Raw genomic sequence first — 6,791 nt, forward strand, 5'->3', positions numbered from 1 at the left:
AAAAAAGCAAAAAGGCTCGCCACTGAACCATTAAATTCTTTTTCGTTCCTACAGCAAAGGCTGATAGTGTCGATAACTACATCCCTTTCTAGTTCACTAATTTGTCTATCTGAAAATGCAATTTACCATTCGTGAATAAACTGAAACAACTCATTTGGCACTGCAAATTCTTCTAAATGTATACATTTTGTCTCTTCAAAAATGTTTTAGCATAATTACTATGTAAATGCCAGCGAAACAACATATTAGCCAAAGGATTGTCAACACCGGCAATGTGAACTGCCTTCAACTCAAATTTATTCATAGCGGCTACAAAACAGATCTCACGCAAGCAAGATTTGAAAATTGATTCCTTGATTTTTCCAGTGTTTATTACTGTTACTGTAACCTGATTATCACATTTAATTATAATTCTCTTTCCTTTAAATTTAGTTCCCCACAATTTCAGGCATACCACTACTGTTAACATTTCTAATGCATTAATATGAAGCTGTTCATTTACAATAGAATCTGGGAATTCAACATGAAAAAATGTTCTTTGAACATGCCACCACAACCTGTCATGCATGCATCCGAAGAGAATATTTCATCTGGTTTCGACCATTCTTCTATTAACATCATTGATACACCGTTATATAAAGGTAGAAACTTTTCCCACCATATGATGTCTTTTTTTAACAAGTTCAGGCACCTCACTCTTTTTAACATCTTGATAGATATATCTTAACCAATTAAGTATTCTAGAAATAAACACTCTTCCGGGTCTAACACAACACCCGACAAAATTTAGTTTTCCAACAAGCGATTGAATTTCACGCTTAGAGGCGGGTTCTTTTCCTACCCACTCCAATAAAATCAAATCTATATATTTTAATCTCTCAACTGAAATTTCTAAAGTCATTTTAACTGAGTCACAAATAATTCCTAAAAATTCCATTCTTGTTGATGGACCCACAGCTTTATGTTCTGACTCTTCAATTCCACAGAAAGTTAAAACATTTTGTAATTCCAAAAAGGCGTTTGAAGACATTGTTGGAATTTCTACCCCGGCAAAGTCATCTAAATATTTTATGATATCAAACCCTAAAGATCTATAAATAAAAGCAATTGCGTTTGTCAAACGTTGACATATTTGTGCAGCTGATCTTAAGCCCATTGACAGCACAATATCGAAAAATTTGTTCCCATTCCAAGCATATCCTACTAAAAAGGTATCTCCAATATCAATTGGTATTTGTCTGTAAGCCCGAGCAAGATCCCGTTTGACAAAATGAGATCCACTTCCCTTTTTCTTTATTAACGAAACTAAATCATCTACTCTTGTGTATGTTAAAGAAACAGGTTCACCTAAATATTCATCTTTATCTATAAATGAATTTACCCCAGTTCCACCAGCCGAACTTAAGTCTAGAATGATTCGTTTTTCCGTTGAATCCTTTTTTGGAACAGTATTCAAAGGAGATAAGATAATACCATGATCAAACGGATTCACATGAAAAGGGCCAATTATTGCCCCCTTAGTAAGTTCTTTTACCAAATATTTCTCCATATCATTTGGAAACTCTACTGCCCCACGATGATTTTTAACTTGTAATACCTCTTTTTGATCCTTAAAATCTCGTAATAAATTCAAAGAATCCTTATTTCGGTGAAAACCAATTGGAAATCCAAATTCTAACAATTTACACATTTCTCTGTCTGGATAATCACTCAACATCAATTGAAAATAGTCTACATTTATTTTAGATAGTGTCTTAATTTTACAGTCTTCAAAATTCAATTTTGACGATTTAAAAACTATATCGTGATCATGTAACATTTTGTCGGTTTTGAAAACATCATATTTACCTTCAAATACTAACTTACAAAGATCGTTTTTACTTATCGAAAATATATCTAATAATGAATATATAATATCTTAAAAGTACTCACTGAACAGGTACTATTGATAGTGCAGAATTTCGAAATGTTGAAAGAAACGAACTTCGCATATAATTATGCGTTTTTAGAATTAAAAACTGTACAATTCTGCAATTTCAAGCATTAATGGCTACTTTGTCTTAAGTTCAAATAAAGTGGCAGTCATTTCATGTCAAAACTGTACCTTATCCTGACTTTTGCTGAAAAACTCAACATACCTTTAATTGCATATTAGAGCTTTCTGGTTCCCGGAAGTTTGATAGTACAAAAACAGGTACTTCTGAGCTTTTATTTGTTACCAAAACTACCCAAATATTTCACCTATTTACAAAGATACAGCTATGCGTAGGAACTATTTTGTTTCAAATATGTACTACTTTCTTGTATGTTCTTTCCGACCGGACTTGAATTAGTGGTTCTATAACTTTAGAGGGTCAAATGGTCCAACAATAAGGTATGGCATCCGCGTCCCGTGTCAAGGTTTAGAGGGTCGAAGGGCCCAACAATGAGGTATGACGTCCGCGTCCTGTGTCCAGGTTTAGAGGGTTCAAGGGTTCGACAATAAAGTATGGCGTCCAAGTCCCGGGTTCAGGTTTTTGATGGTTCTTCCCAGCAAACACAAAAATATTTTTAAAATGTTATTAAAATGTTATGTCGAACGTCATGGAAATATCGCAAAAAAACGTTAGAAAAATATAAAAGTGTATGGTTGGAAAAATATCGCAAAAAAAATTTCTAATATATTTCCTAAAATATTGGCATAATATAATTAAAATATTGTCAAGAAATATCATGATTATGTGAAAAACAATTGCGTTTAAAACATTTTGATTATCTTTTCAAACATATTTTCTCGAAACATATGAAAAACATCATGAACATCAAATAATGGTATAAAAATGTTTTGGGGATATTTTCTTTCAAGTGCCTGAAAAATATTTTCAAAATGTTTTTAGATGTTTTTGGTTGATATCTTTATCATATCAATATGAAATTTTCTGTACTTTAAATTGAGTTTCCAGCTTTTTAATATAATAAATCATAAGTTTAATAGATACACAGTGATTCATCTTTTTTCAAACACGAATAAATCAGTTGTTTTGCTAAACATATGACAATTCACAATTCAAAGTATCTGAAAACAGGAAGTATATACAAATTTTGACAATTTTTACACTTTTTAAATATTATCCATTTTGTATTTTAGATACATTTAGCCAGGCAAACCAATGTTATACAGCATTGTTTGGGATTTGCACTGAGTATTCCAGGAATTGAATTTCAGCTTCATTGTCAGCAAATTCATAGCCAGCATTGTCAAAGCTGTATAGACTTAGATAAAACATTACAGAAAGTTTTTGAAAATGCTGAGAAAAAGCAGATTGAAAATAAAGATGCTCTTATGTTTAAGGTAATTATCATAATGTTATTATACGGGCCCGTGCGACACTTGGTGTTGGACACCCCATATAGTAATTAGTCTGTCTGTCAGTCACAGTTTTCGTTGTTATACGATAACTCAAGTTTGCTCCCATTCAAACAGGCCATTTTTCTAGTTGCATTTCAATATGGAATTTGTTTTCTATATCTAACCACAAGTGGTCTTTGACTAATATAAATGACATTTATATTCCTAACAGACCTCACAACAAACTTTTTAATCCACATGCAAAACAGTCCATTTTGTTTACAATGCTTTTATCCTTAATACACATATCAGCCAGATTCCATGTATGTTTATTTTCAAGTTAGTCCATGAGGGTCATCCGTGTGTTTCAGACACATTCTTTTCTTAACTCAAGTCTATGATAATCTCAAGTTTTATATAGATATTTTGTCTTTTGTAACCATGGTTGCCTCAATATTTGGTTAAACCTAAGACAACTTCATATCTTCCTCTGTAACAAGCCAGACTAATCTCTGTGATTTAAACATAGTATGACATTGTTATAACAATACTTTTGATGTAACACTTCTTCTGTATTCATAAATTTTAAGAAAGTAACATTTTTTGTACTTTATAGGTAGAGAAGGCTGTAAATGATATAAAAAATCTCGAAAAACACATTGTTAGATCTAAGAACCAAGAATTTGCCAGGAAGGGTATAGCTGACAACATGGAAATAAATGATGTCATTATCACATCAGACTGGGCAATGAAGTTTTTGCCAAGACGGTATCGAGAGGGTCAGTTAGACTGGTTTGCCAAACGGGGCATCAATTGGCATGTGTCTGTCTCCTTGATAAAACTACAACATAGAATGCAAACTTTAACCCACCTTCACATCTTCAGCTCACAAACATCTCAAGATGCTTCAGTTACTACCGCGGTAATGACAGCTGTGGTTCAGGACTTGAAGACAATCCTTCCAAATCTACAGAATGTCCACATATTTAGTGATAACGCAGGTTGTTACAAGAGTTCATTAACATTGTCAACTCTAAGACATGACATTGGGAAAGCACTGGCATCGTATAACTTTAGTGAAGCCCAGAATGGGAAAGGTAACATAATATAATCTTGATAATAAAACCCTACACCCTTGCAAACGGTTTGGGCGATTCCTACTAAGCTGTTCAATTGTATTTAATGAAGCTTTACCAAAAGGAGGTTCGTAATATGTAGATGAGAATAAAGAAGTTTTATTATACCCTGAATTTGCTTGGGATATATCGGGAGGGGAAAAAAACCATGAAATTTATATGTGGACGAGTGGGGTATTGATGAAACTTTGCACAGTTGAAGAGCACTACATGGGGTGTGCATGAAAGAAAAAAATAATAAAGGGAGATAATTAACTTGTAATATGTGCTTATTATCATATCATTTACATTCTAGTTCATATCACAATCTCAGCACTCATAATTAGTTGGATAATGTAACTTATACACAGAAACATTTGCAGTAGTAAGGTTGCATTCATATGAAATTAGATCACTGTGACCTAGATTTGAAGCTCATAATATGTCATATTTATTAATGCAGGTAGAAATAAATTCATTATGCTTTTTTGCAGGTCCTTGTGATAGAAGAGCCGCCCATGCCAAATTTGTCATAAAAAGATTTATTAATGAAGGAAGAGACGTCACTTCTGCACTTGATATGAAAAAGGTATTATTCAAAGCATTATTTAAAAAGTGAATACACAATGAAGGAAAAGATAGTCGGACAAACCATGTATCTATATCCTGATGATCTAAAAAAAAACAGACAGACAAGGGTAAATTAATGTGCCATCAAACATTTGTCATGTGAGCATAAAACCAAGATATTAATATTGTGGTACCCAATGTTGGATAATTCTATAAAACTAAACATTACCTCAATGTAAAATGATTGACTTTTTGATTGACTTTTTGTGTTTAGGCCCTGAATTATGTCTATTTCAATGAGTAAAATTATTATCACATGATTATATGGAATAGTTTCTGAACATAAAAGTTATTCTGTTATTTTTTCAGGCCCTAGAGAAATTTGGACAAAAAACATACAGCGTAAGAGTAGTTGACACCGTTTTAGATCTGGATGCAGAAAAACATAAAGAGTCAATAAAGAATGTCTCCAATTTCTACAACTTTAATTTTGGAGATGATGGCTTGAGAATGTGGCAGGCATACAACATTGGTGAAGGTAATACAATATATACTGCAGCTGTGCTATTTGAGCAGTCAAATTGCATTGACCGTATATTCATATGTGATATACAGTCACTGACCTTGTTTATGACGTTGACAATGTGTTTCCGTAGAGTTTTATTTATGACGTCAATAAAACATACAGGTTCGCGGAAATTTTACGTCTTCCGCTCAAAATTAAGAAATTATGGTTTTTACTCTAAATACTTCATTACGAACAGTTATAAGAGTTGCAGTATATAAAGTATAACCATACATTGTCTCAAAATATCAATGTTATTTGTACTCGGCTCGAAACAGGTAGAAATGCTCGGCACAGCCTCGCTTTCTACCTGTTTCTAAGCCTTGTACAAATAACATTGATATTTCGAGACAATGTATGGTTATTCTATATATACTAAACTTGTTTCACAATTATCAGTATGAATGACATCTACATGTATCAATTGTATTCAATAAAAAGTCTCAATTCAACAACATTTTATCTAGTTCTTACTGTATTTCAGGATGGTTTGCATAATTGCAATGATGGGATGGATACATATAACAATATAAAAATATCTGTTTGAAATTTAATGAACTTGGTCAAAGTCCCATAACTCTTACAAAATTTGATAAGCAACTACTTTAACAATGATCCTCTGACATTGTGAATTTTGATACAAAAAAAAGAGCTATTTGTGTTCATGAATGTCCCACAAGAGAAGAGACAAACTTTATATAATGTACCTTCATTGTTTACAGGAAATTGGTGCAGTGTGATTCCCTTAAGCCATCTAAGAATGCTGTGCAGTTAAAGGTCATCAGTAATTGGACTGACATAGCAATATCAGATTCCTATGAAGGTTAGCTTTGATATTTGGTAGTACATATTGTTATGATATGCAAGTCTAAATTCAAAACAACAGTCATACATATGATTGTGTTGGATAAAGAACGCAAATTTTTATACATCATGCATGCAAAACAAATTTCTTGGTTGAGGGGTCTAAATACAGCACAAACAGTAAAAACGTATATTTTAACATATTGTTATTATATATACTAGAACACACCCGCAATCGCAGGCATTAAGTGCGTGGTTGAAAGTATGTAAACTGTTGATAGTATGAATTTTCGTAAAATATTTTATGACTGACTTATTTCAGGAAAGGTATCAAAAGTCTTAGCCTGCGGGTGCCGTGTTTTTTTGTTTTAGACCTCCCCCTCTTTTTCCAAAGTCTGTTATTGCTTGT

At 32.7% G+C, this 6,791-nt stretch overlaps 1 protein-coding gene across 1 annotated transcript; it reads left to right on the forward strand.

The window, feature by feature from the left end:
* Positions 1 to 4,253: 4,253 nt before the first annotated feature.
* LOC127712018 (uncharacterized) lies at positions 4,254 to 6,076 on the forward strand. Its single transcript, XM_052218176.1, has 4 exons — positions 4,254 to 4,425; positions 4,938 to 5,032; positions 5,383 to 5,551; positions 6,063 to 6,076. Exons 1-4 carry the CDS (start codon positions 4,254 to 4,256, stop codon positions 6,074 to 6,076), a joined length of 450 nt encoding a protein of 149 aa, XP_052074136.1.
* Positions 6,077 to 6,791: the final 715 nt, after the last annotated feature.

The sequence above is a fragment of the Mytilus californianus genome, unplaced genomic scaffold (genome assembly GCF_021869535.1).
Source record: "Mytilus californianus isolate M0D057914Y unplaced genomic scaffold, xbMytCali1.0.p SCAF_8, whole genome shotgun sequence".
NCBI classification, from domain to species: Eukaryota; Metazoa; Mollusca; class Bivalvia; order Mytilida; family Mytilidae; genus Mytilus; species Mytilus californianus.